General features: G+C 29.6%; 1 protein-coding gene across 1 annotated transcript in view; it reads left to right on the forward strand.

The window, feature by feature from the left end:
* LOC134719280 (uncharacterized) overlaps nt 1–16,162 on the forward strand; it is a 77,957-nt gene that overhangs the window by 14,487 nt on the left and 47,308 nt on the right. The window contains exons 3-5 of the mRNA XM_063582285.1: nt 6,131–6,193; nt 7,107–7,205; nt 15,072–15,170. Coding sequence (XP_063438355.1) covers nt 6,131–6,193; nt 7,107–7,205; nt 15,072–15,170 — 261 coding nt within the window. The remainder of the gene's footprint in view (nt 1–6,130; nt 6,194–7,106; nt 7,206–15,071; nt 15,171–16,162) is intronic.

A 16,162-nucleotide genomic window follows, 5' to 3' on the forward strand; every position in this document is an offset into this window, starting at 1 on the left:
TTGTCTTTACTTTTTTGTTACAACTGACGTGTGTGCTATTATATACATTGTTTATATTCAAATTATAAAACTGTTCAATATATGGTACAGGCATTTTCAAATGTAGAAAATGATGGATAAAACCTGGTTGTATAGCGCTAAACCTTTCACTGTGTACGACAGTGTCATCAAGTTCCGTTATATTTACAATGATGCGTGAACTAAACAGACAGAATAAATAAAATAGTAAAAATCTGGGTATAGCAGTCATCATTGTGTTACAATTTTAAAAGAAACAACGTAAAAGAACACAAAAGCATCTATCAAATTAAAATCATATACATTGCTGTGTTTGACGTCAGAAAATGTATACGTCACATATGTTTGTCGTTCAATGTTCATACAAACCTTTTTTTTTTTATTTCGAAGTGGGAAATGATAGCATACAGGGTTTAAACATCAACAGTATGTAAAAATAAATTTAAGAAATAGTCCGAGATTTAAAATAGTCCAAAAAGTTCTATAGAATTTATAAGAATCCACAAATGGTTCATTCGACTGCGGGATCGAATAATTTTGACGTTTGTGGTTCAACGTTTTTTCCCTAATTTATAATATAAATATAACATAATGGCATTTTATAGAGCAATAACATACTGACAGGGTATTTTAAAGTACACAGTCACGTTATCAGAACCAAAGAAACACAAAAAGTCGCATTTACAAAACACACGAGCAAAAATGAAAGACAATACAAACACATTGACGGGATGTGTAATTACCGAGGCAGGTTAAATGTATGTAACAGAAAACAATCCAACAGTAAAAGTAATATAAATAATAGAACAAAGACAAACGGAAGAACAATATACCACGTTTTTAAGATGATAAACAACGTCAGTTCGGAGAATATATACATCAAGACCATCATGTATTATTTGTGAAGTTGATACGGAGTATTTATCAACAAGGTCTTGGTACCTTCCAATGAACTTTTTTAGAAAAAGGACGAGACGTTCTTTGAAATACCCCTGGTTCATCAACATTCTGCTCAGACACTAATGTCGTTTTACAAATTCTGAGTAGGAGCTGCAAGCTCTTGAATATCGATTGAGTTGGGAAATGTATATACTATACAATATGCAGGTGAAGTTGGTATATTACTACCAAGATGGGAGTAATTTCAAAATTAAAATAGTCTCTTTTGTCATAGATTCTGGTACTGAGATGTTACAAACCCGTTTTCTGTTCTAGAATTTGACCTTCCAAATAAGACGTTTTACTGGGTTTGTACTAACATAAGCAACCCGACCGGTGTGTCATGTGTTATTTTATATGTCTTGTTAAATTTTATCCGATAATTTTTTAATCATTTTCTGGGTTAACTTTGAATAAAAATAAAACAGAGGGTACCTGTAAAGGAAAACTGAAAAAAATACTGAAGATAAGGTAGCTGGGATTAATTGTAAAAACACACCAGTCAAAGCATTTGAAATATATTTTGGTCATAACAGAGAAGAATGTGAAAAATTAAACTAAAAGAATAAAATTGAGAAAATGAATAAACTATTTCATTTATGGGGGACACGTAATTTTACTTTAATCGGGAAAATTCTTATTATTAAAACATTAGTTTTGCCACTTTTTATATTTTTGGCAAGTGCCTGTACAGTTCCGGAGAAATTCAGAAATGATATAGAAAGTAAATGTTATAAATACATCTGGGATGGTAAACCAGATAAGGTTAAAAGAAATACTATGATAAAGTCAAACGAAGAAGGGGGGTTACAAATGATCGACATACAGAGTAATGTATGTCTCTAAAAGCATCTTGGGTTAGTTCACTCATAAGAAATGATATGTCAAACTGGAAGTTGATTCCATTAAAATATTTCAGCGTAGTTGGCATTAATTGGTTGATTTTTAAGATGAATTTTGAAAGTTTTAAGAAGAAAATTCTAGAATATATCAAACATATCCCTGAATTTTATAGAGAAGTATTTAAATGTTAGGTAATATCAGGCGGTGGACAAACAAAAAAACTACTAACTTCACATAAGTAAGGAAACAGGTCATTTGGGGGAACAAACAGATTAATTTTGAAACAAAAACTAGTATTTGTGAAAATTGGATTAAGAGTTACTTGATATATGTCAATGATACTATAGACGACACTGGTAATATATCTCAACATTTTATTCTAGAAAAAATTAGAATGCAAGCATAATTGGATTGCAGAAATAAATATCTTTAAAAAAAGATATTCCAAAAGACTAGCTTCAGATGTTACAGTCTGAAAGTTCTATAAAAAGTATCGTAAATATTCCTAGACAGAAAATAATCTGGAAAGGTAGTTACATTGAAGCTTCAAGCTTTTCAACAAATATATTATATAAGTCAATGTGTAAAGATAAATCTGAACCATCAATTGGTGTTAGCAAATGGATGCGTATTTTACAAATTAATTAGAACCTTAGTATTAACCAACTATATGTTTTCATGTTTCATTATTTAGAAGAAAATAAGTTAAAAATATATAGATGGAAACTTTTACAATTCATATTACCAACAGAACAATTATTGTTTAAATGGAAACATAAGAATGACAGTCTATTTAATGTATGTAACGAAGAAGAAGATTATAAACACTTTTTTTATTTCTTGTCGATTTTTAGAAATTTTTTGGAAAAGTATTTATGAGTTTATGATAAAATCAAATTGAAATTTTAGAGTATCATTAAAGCAATTAGTCTTTGGATATAAAATTTTTCACTCTGAATTATTTCCTAACAATCTTAGGTTTTTTTCCATATACATATCATATTATGTATCTAATCTGAAGTGAAAAAAGGTTACAAGCATATTTGGTGAATAAATATATAATGTTGTTTAACAAAAAAACGATACACATAATAAATAACCAAGTTTGTTTTCTTACAAAACAAATTTTATCAAAAATTAATGTATTCTTGATGTTAACATGTTGTTTTAACTACTTAGTAAGATAATAGTAATTTTTTAGAACTAATAAAAGTAAATCATCTTTGAATTATAACAAATACATGTAACCATGTTGTATAATAGTATCCTATTTTACTCGTTGTAGCAAAAGGAATTTATTGATTTCATACATTTTCTTTTACAATATAGATCTGTCATATGAGGCATATTGAATTTAGTTTTGTGATATTTAAAAAAAAAAATCGGACTGCCATTGTTGATAAGAAGTTGATAACAGCAAGTTGTGGTACATTCTTAGTTACACACTAGTATTAAAACCTTTTTTGTTCTATTAAAGTATGTGCTATACTGGCGAATTTCACTAACATCAATTTCTTTTGAATTTAAATTCATTTGGATCTCTTGTAAAATTCTCGTAAATCTCATCTCAAGGTTATACGTGAAATCAGTTTGCGAGTTTCATGTAAAACTCACGTGAATATCACGTGTAAATCCTATAATGAATTTTTCATTTGAAATTAAAATGATTTTAGAATATCGTTATTCAAATAACATTTATATTTTATATTTTCAAACTTAAAAAAATCATGACAAATACCATTTTGTTTCTGTGAAATTCGTGTTTTCACTTGATTTCATGTGAATCTCAAATCATGAGAAATTCACATGAACATTTTAACGTGAATTTCATGTATAAGATTGTTTAAAGGAAATCTCACATGAATTTTTCACGTAAATTTCATGTGAGATTCAGGTGAAATTAACGTCCATAAATTTTGCCTGTGTACAAATGTACAAGTATATCAATAGTCGTTCGTGTTAATGGCGATATAAGCCATACCGTATCAAAATTTCAACGCTTTAGTATTACTATCTGCGCGTTTGTTTTCACTTTCAACGTGTTGTTTTTAACTTCCAATACTTTGTTTTTTACTTTCAACGTGTTGGTTATCATTTGCAACACGTTGGTTGTAAGAACTAACACGCTGATTCGTTATGCATATGGTATGAAAAACCTGAAGATTTTTCGTTCCATATCGTAAGTTTTGCACTTTTGTCAAACTATCAAAATATTTCGTACAAATAATTATCTAAATATAGGTTACGATAAAGACTGTACCAGTGACAGGACTAAATGAAAAAAGCCCCCAAAAAGATTATTCAAATGAAAAATACTGTATCTCAATTTTGAAAAATAATAAGATTCAATAAGGTAATACATAACAGAACCGGAAGCCATAATTTAAATACACATTGAAAGCTTGCAAAAATGTCAACTGACCAATATTTACTTTTTTAATATTTTCAAAAACAAAAAATAATTATTTTTGCAGCCTATACCTGAGGTATGTTCGAGCCTTGTGTAGGATATCGTGATAGTTAAAAATATTTACATTAAAGTAAATAACTAGATTCCGGAGGTAGTTTTAAATATTTACATAAAAGTAAATATCTATATGTGCAGACTATATTTGACGTATGAGCGAGCCTTGTGTAGGAGACCGTGGTAGTTTTAAATATTTACATACAAGTAAATAACTATGATTGCAGACTATACCTGAGGTATACCCGAGCCTTGTGTACGATTTTGTGGAAGTTTTAAATAATTACATAGAAGTAAATAACTATGTTTGCAGACTATACCTGAGGTATACCCGAGCCTTGTGTACTATATTGTGGAAGTTTTAAATAATTACATACAAGTAAATAACTATGTGTGCAGACTATGTTTGAGGCATGCTTGAGTCTTGTGTAGAATATCGTGGTCGTTTAAAATATTTACATAAAAGTAAATAACTATGTTTACAGACTATACCTGAGGTATACCCGAGCCTTGTGTACGATATTGTGGAAGTTTTAAATAATTACATACAAGTAAATAACTATGTGTGCAGACTATGTTTGAGGCATGCTTGAGTCTTGTGTAGAATATCGTAATCGTTTAAAATATTTACATAAAAGTAAATAACTATGTTTGCAGACTATACCTGAGGTATGCCCGAGCCTTGTGTAGGATATCGTGGTAGTTTAAAATATTAACATAAAAGTAAATAACTATGTTTGCGGACTATTCCTGGCATATGCCCGAGTCTGTGTAGGATATCGTGGTAGTTTTAAATATTAACATTAAAGTACAAAACAACTATATTTGCTGACCTTTACCTGAGTCTTATGGAGAATTTCTTTTCAAATTAGGTAACTTTGAATACTTTCATAAACATAAAAAATATATGAGCGGACTAATTGAGGTATGCCCGCGACCTGTTCATGATATCTTTGTTAGTTTTCAATTTTCCAAAATATTCAATAAATTCATCGCTTGTTAAAATCTTTGATAATCGCTTACATGCATTACATTCAAGCTATTCCTATAGATAAAAGAATTTCTATGATTTTTTTTTAATTTTGTTTCAAAAATTGACGTAGTTTTCTCTTGCGATCTTTAAATATAAAGTTTGAATTATACAATTTTGACATTTGAATTAAAACGTTACTTTGACATGTTTGACTTTGTACACTTGTTATTTCATGATCATTCCTTTTACAACACTAACTTTCGATTTCCTTTGTGAATTCATTATATTAATGACTGATTGTGTACTTTTGTTATTCTATTATTTTATTATCACCCCTATTACAACACTAACTTTCGATTTTCTCTGTGAATACAAGATCTCAATGACTGATTAGTGTACCCTTGTTTTTTTTGTTATCAACCCTATTACAACACTAACTCTCGGTTTCCTCTGTGAATACAACATCTTAATGATTAATTGTATATCCTTGTTATTTTATATCACCCTAAAACACTAACTTTCGATTTCCTCTGTGAATACAAAATGGAAATGTTTGATTGTGTACCCTTGTTATTTTGTTTAGTAGTAATCTAGTTGCAATACAAAGATATAACAAGAATAGTCTTTAAAAGTTGAACAATTGGAACACTGTTTCATTCTTAATGTTTCTATGACTTTGAAGTAAAACCTATATTATATAGATAGATAAATATGCATGTTCCTGGTCAGTCAGGTCTTTTTCAGTTAATAGCCAAAATTCAACATTTTACTTTTTAAAAATAAAATAACAAGGACATCACAACTTTAAATCGGACAGGTCAATGTCAACGTTGGTTAGGTCACGTTTTCACAAACTTCAAATACTTTATTCATTTATTTTTATTCTTTTTTAGGTATTGAATCATGAAATCTTATTTTCTTTCAAATTTGAGATTAATTCTTTTAGAAACAGAGAAGTAAGAAGCATTTTCTATTTAGTCCGGTCATTGATGATGTTGGCCAAGTCATAGTTAGATGACGTTTTCGAATTGTTTTAAACAACATTATTGTGCTTTCTTTTGTCTGTGTATTATAGGCGGAGTTTTATCAAATATCAAATTTGAGATAAATCATTTGAGATATAAAAAAAAAATATGAGCATTTTCTATTCGGTTCTGTATTTGTCCTGTCAATAGTGTAACTCATTTTAAAACAATGTTTTGTAAGACACCTTTTGATCGGCTGACCAACATGACCAAAGCGCAAACCCTATGGTATGGAATAAAACTAACGGTGTAGAATTTAAAAGCAACGGGTTGATGAATGACAAATCAATGCGTTAGTTTTTAGAACCAACTCGTTGAAAGTGAAAACCAACGCATTGAAAATTTCATAAGGTATGTACACACTGCAATTGACACGATTTGATTTGATTTGATTGTTGTTGTTATTACGCTTATGGGGTATTTGGTGTCGGAAAGATCTTCGATAGAAAAACTGACAATACTTGCCAATGAAGATTGGAATCAAGTTCATCCGGACGACAATGATACGAACAGCCACTCATCCTCGTATTACTTTGTGTACTGATATTATCCCTTTGTAAACATCTGATATGATTTGTTGATAAGTTGTTGATGAGAACACATTTTTGGTTGGATTTTGGAGATACAATTAAAACATACTTGTCAGATTATATTTGTATTATGATTTGTCTCCTGGACAGGAATCAAGATACATCAATATTATATAAATTATTCTTTACAAATGTCTATACTTTGTATTGACAACTAACATGTGTGCTATTATAAACATTGTTTGTATTTATAAAATAAACTTGTCAGTGTATGAATACATGTTTGATGAATTATATGTATGTTGGTCTTACAGGAAGATTTTACACCGTTATTGTTTGCTATACACAAAGGATATATAGAGATTGTTAAATACTTGGTGACAGCTCAATGTGACATAGAAACAAGAGACAAGGTAACCACATATATCATCTTATCCTACTTCTCTTTATATTGAATCAAACCAATTGTGTTGTGAATAATACATGTAAAGTGGACAACACGTACGTCTTAGTACATATAAAATGTCATGTTTACTCGTCAAATTTTATCAGAAACAAACAATAATGACCGAGTTTGTGTTCTGACAGAAACATAATGTTATTAATAAAGGCAACAGTAGTATACCGCTGTTCAAAACTCATAAATCCATGGACAAAAAACAAAATCGGGTTAACAAACTAAAACCGAGGGAAACGCATTAAATATAAGAGGAGAACAACGACACAAAACTGAAATGTAACACACACAGAAACGGACCAAGCATCAGACAAAATCCCACGAGAATAACAAATATAACATCAAAACCAAATACATGAATTTGGGATAGACAAGTACCGTGACACGTCTTATCGCAATGTGAATTTACACACAAAAATAGTAGAAAAAAAACGACGCAACGTTAATAAAATCTAAATAAACTTATTAACACGAAAGGGCTGAGAACATGTATTTATTAATTTCTTAGCCAGATAGAAGTAATCAAATGCAAAAATCATCTCTAAACCAATATACAATGATATGAAATTTTCTAAAAGCATGTTGTTTATTTGTAGTAAAACGAGTAAACGTTTATCTTAATCAGTTTTTACCACTAATTTCAATGATATGTATTGCATTTATTTTTGCTTCACAATATTGTCAAGTTGATGACACAGTATGTGATGTTTGTTACACATTGGAAGAACACTACTTTTCTGATTTTTTTCGTATCTGTTGTTCAAGAAAAGTTGTGGTTGTTACACACTATATTTAAACCTTTATTTGTGATAAGTAGGTACGACACTTGTAAAGTTCACCAACATCAATTTCTCGTAAATCTCATCTCAAACAAGTTTATATTTGTAATCAGTTAATGCATGTTTCATGTGAATCTCATTTAAAAACTCACGTAAAATTTACGTGTTAATCACATTCTATTTTTTCATGTAAAATCCACATGGATTTTAAACTATCTTAAGTTAAAAAAAAATGAAATGGTCAAATTTAATGAAAAATACATTTGTGAAATTCGTATAAAAAAGTTACCTTTAGATTCATAAGAATCTCAAATAACGAGAAATACACATGCACATTTTAACGTAAGTTTCATGTATAATGTCGTTTGAGGTGAATCTCACATGAAATTTTCACGTGAATTTCATGTGAGATTCATTTTTAATTATGTGAACAAATTTTGCCTGAAAACAAGTAATAATGTATCAGTAGGCATTTTTGTCATTGGAAGTATAAGCCATACATTATGACATTTCTAAAGCGTTGGCTATTTCTATCCACGCGTTTGTTTTCACTTTCAACGTCTTGCATTTTACTACAAATGCCTTGGTTTTCACTTTCAACGTATTGGTTATCATTTTCAATTCGTTGGTTGTTAGAACTAATCCTTCGATTCGTTATTCATACGGTATAAAAAAAAAACGCGTTGGTTTTAAATTCTAAAGTGTAATTTTCCGTTCCACATCGTAAGTTTTGCGCTTTTGTAAAACAATCAAAATCTCTCTAACAAAGTATTATCTAAATAAGTAACGCTAAAGACTGGACAAGTGACAGGAATAAATGGTAAAAAAACAATAAATTTTGTTCAAATGAATTATACTGTATCTCAATTTTGAAATATAATAAGATTTAATCAGTTAATACAAAAAACGAACCGGAAGTGAAAACTTCAATACATATTAAAAACTTACGATAATGACAACTGACCAACATCTTTTGTTTAGTTATTTTAATATTTTCTAGAACAGTATTTAATTATTTTGAGGTATGCCCGAGTTTTTGTGTAGGATATGGTGTAAGTTTTAAACAGATATATCATGTTAAGGAGGGGTATTTGCGAAAAAATACCAGTAAAGAGGATGTTAAATTTCGGAGCCGTAAGGCGAGGGAAATTCATTCTCAAGACTTGTAGACCTGAACAGGATATCTCTCTAAGTTCGATGTTCTCTGTCAATACAAGATCTTAATGACTGATTGTATACACTTTTTATTTTATTATCATCCACATTACAACAATAACTATTATTTTCCTCTGTTAATACAAGATCTCAATGACTGATTGTGTACCAAGGTAATTTTATTATCACCCCTATTTCACACTTACTGTTGATTTCTTCTGTAAATACAGGATCCCAATAACTGATTGTGTAACATTGTTATTGTATGCTCACCCCTATAGCAACACTAACTTTCGATGTTCTCTGTGAATACAAGATCTCAATGACTGATGGTGTACCATTGTTATTGTATTATCATCCCTGTTACAACACTTACTTTCGATTTCCTCTGTGAATACAAGATCTCAATGACTGATTGCGTACCCTTGTTATTTTATAATCACCCCTTTTATAATAATAACTTTTGATTTTCTCTGTGAATACACGATCTCAATGACTGATGGTGTACCATTGTTATTGTATTATCATCCCTGTTACAGCACTTACTTTCGATTTCCTCTGTGAATACAAGATCTCAATGACTGATTGCGTACCCTTGTTATTTTATTATCACCCCTTTTATAATAATAACTTTTGATTTTCTCTGTGAATACAAGATATCAATGACTGATGGTGTACCATTGTTATTGTTTTATCATCCCTGTTACAACACTTACTTTCGATTTCCTCTGTGAATACAAGATCTAAATGACTGATTGCGTACCCTTGTTATTTTATAATCACCCCTTTTATAATAATAACTTTTGATTTTCTCTGTGAATACAAGATCTCAATGACTGATGGTGTACCATTGTTATTGTATTATCATCCCTGTTACAACACTTACTTTCGATTTCCTCTGTGAATACAAGATCTCAATGACTGATTGCGTACCCTTGTTATTTTATAATCACCCCTTTTATAATAATAACTTTTGATTTTCTCTGTGAATACAAGATCTCAATGACTGATGGTGTACCATTGTTATCACCCCTATTACAACACTAACTTTCGATTTCCTCTGTAAACACAAGATCTTAATGACTGATTGTGTACTATTTTTATTTTACTATATCCCCTATTACAACACTATTTTTCGATTTCCTCTGTAAATACAAGATCTCAATGACTGGTTGTATACCATTGTTATTTTACTATATCCCCTATTACAACACTATTTTTCGATTTCCTCTGTAAATACAAGATATCAATGACTGATTGTATACCATTGTTATTTTACTATATCCCCTATTACAACACTAACTTTCGATTTCCTCTGTAAACACAAGATCTCAATGACTGATTTTGTACTATTTTTATTTTATTATATCCCCTATTACAACACTAACTTTCGATTTCCTCTGTAAATACAAGATACTAATGACTGGTTGTATACCATTGTTATTTTACTATCTCATTGACTATATGACAGTTGTTATTTTACTATCTCATTGACTATATGACAGTTGTTATTTTACTATCTCATTGACTATATGACAGTTGTTATTTTACTATCTCATTGACTATATGACAGTTGTTATTTTACTATCTCATTGACTATATAACAGTTGTTATTTTACTATCTCATTGACTATATGACAGTTGTTATTTTACTATCTCATTGACTATATGACAGTTGTTATTTTACTATCTCATTGACTATATGACAGTTGTTATTGTACTATCGCATTGACTATATGACAGTTGTTATTGTACTATCTCATTGACTATATGACAGTTATTTTACTATCTCATTGACTATATGACAGTTATTTTACTATCTCATTGACTATATGACAGTTGTTATTGTACTATCTCATTGACTATATGACAGTTGTTATTGTACTATCTCATTGACTATATGACAGTTGTTATTGTACTATCTCATTGACTATATGACAGTTGTTATTTTACTATCTCATTGACTATATGACAGTTGTTATTTTACTATCTCATTGACTATATGACAGTTGTTATTTTACTATCTCATTGACTATATGACAGTTGTTATTTTACTATCTCATTGACTATATGACAGTTGTTATTTTACTATCTCATTGACTATATGACAGTTGTTATTGTACTATCTCATTGACTATATGACAGTTGTTATTGTACTATCTCATTGACTATATGACAGTTGTTATTGTACTATCTCATTGACTATATGACAGTTATTTTACTATCTCATTGACTATATGACAGTTATTTTACTATCTCATTGACTATATGACAGTTGTTATTGTACTATCTCATTGACTATATGACAGTTGTTATTGTACAATCTCATAGACTATATGACAGTTGTTATTTTACTATCTCATTGACTATATGACAGTTGTTATTTTACTATCTCATTGACTATATGACAGTTGTTATTGTACTATCTCATTGACTATATGACAGTTGTTATTGTACTATCTCATTGACTATATGACAGTTGTTATTTTACTATCTCATTGACTATATGACAGTTGTTATTTTACTATCTCATTGACTATATGACAGTTGTTATTGTACTATCTCATTGCCTATATGACAGTTGTTATTGTACTATCTCATTGACTATATGACAGTTGTTATTTTACTATCTCATTGACTATATGACAGTTGTTATTTTACTATCTCATTGACTATATGACAGTTGTTATTTTACTATCTCATTGACTATATGACAGTTGTTATTTTACTATCTCATTGACTATATGACAGTTGTTATTTTACTATCTCATTGACTATATGACAGTTGTTATTTTACTATCTCATTGACTATATGACAGTTGTTATTGTACTATCTCATTGACTATATGACAGTTATTGTACTATCTCATTGACTATATGACAGTTATTTTACTATCTCATTGACTATATGACAGTTGTTATTGTACTATCTCATTGACTATATGACAGTTGTTATTTTACTATGACTATATGACAGTTGTTATTTTACTATCTCATTGACTATATGACAGTTGTTATTTTACTATCTCATTGACTATATGACAGTTGTTATTTTACTATCTCATTGACTGTATGACAGTTGTTATTTTACTATCTCGTTAACTATATGACAGTTGTTATTTTACTATCTCATTGACTATATAACAGTTGTTATTTTACTATCTCATTGACTATATGACAGTTGTTATTTTACTATCTCATTGACTATATGACAGTTGTTATTCGATTGATGATTTTCTGCTTTTTATTTTGCCATATGATTATGGACAGTTTCTTCGGAGTTCAGTATTTTTGTTAATTTACTTTTTTTGTATTCCCTTCTTGATATTCATTTTTTTATAATTGTGATATAATTTAATACATTATACCAAACAATTGTCTATACTTGTTTGTTACAACTGACGTGTGTGCTATTATATACACTGTTTGTATTTATCACATGTTCTTAATAGGGTAACTACAATCCTGTTCCGTTTCTTGAATGTGACTTACCAAATCATACTTGTTACCGTTTTTGACTAACATAAGCAACATGTCCGGCGTCATTTTATTTGGCTTATCAAATTTTATTCGATAAACATGATAAATAACCAAGTTTGTTTTCTTACAAAATTATTTTGTCAAAAATCGGATGTGTTCTGGATGAGAATATGTTGTGTTTACTCCTTAGTCAAATAAAATTAGTTCTTTAGAACAAATATAAATCATCTTTGAATTATAACAAATACATGCAGTCATTTTGTAAAATGTTGTAGCGAAAGTAATTTATTGATTGCGTAATTTCATACAATTTGTTTAACTATAAATGGATCTCAGTCATATGTGGCATATTGCATTTAATGTTGTGATTTTTGTTTCTGATTTTTGAAAATATCTGACTGCCATTGTTCAGGAGAAGTTGATAAGAACAAGTGGGGTACATTATAAGTTACCCACTATGATATAAACCTTTATTTGGTATATTAAAGTAGGTACTAAACTGAAAAGTTTCACTAACATCAATTCCATGTAAGTTTAAATTCATGTGGATCTCACATGAAATTCTCGTAAATCTCATCTAAAGTTTATACGTAAAATCAGTTAATGCGAGTTGCATATGAATTTCACGTTAAAACTCACGTAAAATCCCATAATGATTTTTTCATATGAAATTCATATGATTTTTTAAAATATCGTTATACAAATCACATTTATATTTTCAAACTTCAAAATCATGAAAAATACCATTTTTGTCTGTGAAATTCATGTTAAAATCGTCATGTGAGAAAATCATATGAACATTTTAACGAACATTTTAACGTGAGTTTCATGTATAAGAATGTTTATGTGAATCTCATATGAATATTTCACGTTAATTTCATATGAGATTCAGGAGAAATTAAGGTAAATAAATTTTGCCTGTGTACATATGTACATGTATATCAGTGGCCGTTCGTGGCAATCGCGGCTTAAGCCATACCGTATCCAATTTTCAATGTTTTGGTTTTCACTTTTAACGTGTTGTTTGTTTACCTCTAATACGTTAGTTTTCACTTTCGATGTGTTGGTTATCATTTTCAACACGTTGGTTGTAAGACCTACGACGTTGATACGTTATGCATACAGTATGGTAATCCGTATTTTTTTCCTTCCATTTCGTAAGTTTTGCACTTTTGTCAAACATCAAAATATTTCTTACAAAGCATTATCTAAATGTAGGTTACGCTAAAGACTATACCAGTGACCGGACTAAATGAAAAACACTGTATCTCATTTTTGAAATATAATAAGATTCAATCAGATAATAAATGAATAAACGGAAGCGAAAACTTAAACACATTTTGAAGGCTTGTTTGCGATCATATGTAATGTCAACTGACCAATATTTTTTTTTAATATTTTCAAAAACAGTAATTATTTTTGCAGACTTTACCTGAGGTTGCCCAACCTTGTGTATATCATCGTGGTAGTTTTAGATATTTACATAAAGGGAATAACTATGTTTTCAGACTAAATCTGCGGTATGGCCGAGTCTAAACAGAACTTCTTTTTGAATTAGGTAACTTTGAATCATTTCATAAAAATAAAATAAATATATTAGCGGACTACTTGATGTATGCCCGATACCTGTGCAGGATACCTTTCCTAGCGTTGAGTTTTCCCAAAAGTCAATAAATTAATTGCTTTCTTAAATGTTTGATAATCGTTAACATGCAAAACCTTTAAGATATTCCAATAGGTAAAATAATTTCTATGAAATAGTTTTGTTTTTATATACTTTTATTGAAATTGAATGTGTTGAAAATATAAAATTACGCGTTGAAAGTAGAAACCAACCCGTTGAAAATTTCATACGGTATGTTTATACTATAAATGACAAGATTTGATTTGATTTGGTTGTTGGTGTTTTAACGCCCTTTTTTAAGCACCGCTTTTGGGATATTTCACGTCGGAAAGTTTTTATTGGTTGACGAATGCGGAGTGCCCAGAGACAACCACCGATCTTTGATAGGAAAACAAACAATACTTGTCAATTAAGATTGGAGTTAATTGCATCCGCACGCCAATGATAGGAACGGCCATTCATACAAATGGTACTTTGTGTACTGATATTATCCCTTTGTAAACATCTGATATGATTTGTTGATAAGTTGTTGATTAGAACACATTTTTGGTTGCATTTTGGAGACACAATAAAAAATGCGTGTCAGATTTTATTTGTATTATGATTTCTCTCCTCGACAGGAATCAAGATACATCAATGTTGTATACATTATTCATTACAAATGTCTATACTTTGTAGTGACAACTGTCGTGTGTGCTATTGTATACATTGTTTGTATTTATAAAATAAAATTGTCAGTATATGAATACATTTTTAATGAATTATATGTATGTCGGTATTACAGAATGGTTTTACACCGTTATTGTTTGCTGTACAGGAAGGACACCTAGAGATTGTTGAATTCTTGGTTAAAGCTGGATGTGACATAGAATCAAAAACCAAGGTAACCACATATATCATATTATCTTCTGACAGAAACATTGTTTTATCAATATCTGAATTAACTTATCAACACGATGGGGTTGAGAACATGTATGTGTTAATTACTTAGCCAGATAGAAGTAATCAAATGTAAATCATCTTTAAACCAATATACACTTATATAAAAAAAAAAAAAAAAAACATGTTGTTTATGTGTAGTGTAAAGAGTAAACGGTTATCTTAATCAGTTTTTACCACTAATTTATTGATATATATTGCATTTATTTTTGCTTCACAATATTGTCAAGTTGATGACACAGTACGTGATGTTTGTTACACATTGGAAGAACACTATTTTTCTGATTTTTTTCGTATCTGTTGTTCAAGAAAAGTTGTGGTTGTTACACACTATTATTTAAAGCTTTATTTGTGATAAGTAGGTGCGACACTTGCAAAGTTCACCAACATCAATTTCTCGTAAATCTCATCTCAAACAAGTTTATACGTGTAATCAGTTAATGCATATTTCATGTGAATTTCATTTGAAAACTCACGTAAATTTTACGTGTTAATCACATTCTATTTTTTCATGTAAAATCTACGTGGAGTTTAACATATTTTAAGTAAAAAAAAATTGATATGGTCAAATTTTAATGAAAAATACATTTGTGAAATTCGTATAAAAAATTTCCCGTGAGATTCATAAGAATCTCAATTAACGAGAAATACACATGAACATTTTAACGTGAGTTTCATGTCGATGTTTGTGATTGGATAACAACACAGAGATGTCAGTGTATATTCAGGAAACTGCCGGGGTATATACGACGTTTTTATCCCCAATTTGAACCTCAAAAACGTCATCATAACACCGGTTGCTATGTGACGTAGTCAAAAGCTATCAGATTGTCAGAGGCTCACAGAGGGAAAACAATGACGTGCTTCAGTCAATAATACATTTTTGATACAAAATCACGCAATTTACACTTTTAATACTTAAATTTAATTTTGAAA

The sequence above is a fragment of the Mytilus trossulus genome, chromosome 5 (assembly GCF_036588685.1).
Source record: "Mytilus trossulus isolate FHL-02 chromosome 5, PNRI_Mtr1.1.1.hap1, whole genome shotgun sequence".
Lineage (NCBI taxonomy): Eukaryota > Metazoa > Mollusca > Bivalvia > Mytilida > Mytilidae > Mytilus > Mytilus trossulus.